Source organism: Simochromis diagramma, unplaced genomic scaffold (genome assembly GCF_900408965.1).
Source record: "Simochromis diagramma unplaced genomic scaffold, fSimDia1.1 OVJJ01000602.1, whole genome shotgun sequence".
Lineage (NCBI taxonomy): Eukaryota > Metazoa > Chordata > Actinopteri > Cichliformes > Cichlidae > Simochromis > Simochromis diagramma.
Window position 1 is genome coordinate 9,476,872 of NW_024387040.1, and position 1,104 is coordinate 9,477,975.

Below are 1,104 nucleotides of genomic sequence, written 5' to 3' on the forward strand. Positions count from 1 at the left end.
GTGAGTGTGACTCCACCCCCGGTCAAGATTATATAAAGATGAAGTGATGTGCTTTCAGTTTTAACTCTTCCCTTCTCTTCTGCTTGCAGACCGGCTGGTGTGAAATATTAAAACCTGTAAGTATTCTACGCATCTCTACTGACTGATTGATTGACACATTCCTGATACTTTTAAATGCATATTGTGGATACAAGCTCATCTATATTCTCTCCTTTTAGAATCATGAGCAGAAACTTCTTGTCCAAAAATGATGAGCTCCGCAGGGGAGACTACCTGGTGTCCAACAACAAGCAGTTCAAAGCTATATTTCAGGTGACTAATTTAAATGTTCTCAGTTCAGAAGCTCATAAAAGCCTTGTTTCCCAGTCATGCGTGCAGACAGTTATCTAACGTGTGATTTATGGCTGCAGGATGATGGTAACTTTGTCATCTATGGCTGGAAGCCTTTGTGGGCTTCGGACACCTATGGATCAGACGCCGTCCGTCTGTGCATGCAGGCTGACTGCAACCTGGTCATGTACAACAAGTGTGACAAGCCTAAGTGGCACACAAACTCTTCCAAACCTGACTGCAACATGTGCCGTCTTCAACTGACTGATGACGGCAAACTGGTGGTGAACAGAGAGTGCGAAGAAATCTGGAGCTCTGAAAAGTCCAAAGGCATGAAGTGATGCTTGTGTGCGACCATCCTTTGGCATAAACCTTCAGCGATGCTATTAAAGCAACATATACCAGCGCATAAACAAGCTTTTCCTTTTTCTTTCTGGTTAGCTTTGATCAGACTCTGAATTTCAACCTGAATTGTAAACAAATGGCAAAAAATAAATAAAATGAAAGGTATTTGACCAACCTCTTGTGTTTATATTTTGGCCATTAAAGAGATTTTCTTAAGAATTAATATTGTTGCAAAGGTGTAGGAAGCAGTCTTAAAACTTTGAGGAGTGTTGCTGATATAAAACTAACACAGATTTTGTAAATTCCTCCACTGACCATTAGACACGTTTTCATTTTTATTTCTTCTTCCCTGAAAGTATCTTCATGTGGTCTAGCCCTGTTAGCATCTGATATTTTTCCTTGAGCCAGTTTGGGGTTTTTTTCAGTTTA

General features: G+C 40.4%; 1 protein-coding gene across 1 annotated transcript; it reads left to right on the plus strand.

The window, feature by feature from the left end:
* Window positions 1-850, plus strand: LOC120741271 (lectin-like). The gene is made up of 3 exons (XM_040044056.1): window positions 1-116; window positions 219-312; window positions 411-850. The coding sequence occupies exons 2-3, from the start codon at window positions 223-225 to the stop codon at window positions 669-671; spliced, it is 351 nt and encodes a 116-aa protein (XP_039899990.1). The 5' UTR covers window positions 1-116; window positions 219-222; the 3' UTR covers window positions 672-850.
* The last annotated feature ends 254 nt before the right edge of the window (window positions 851-1,104 follow it).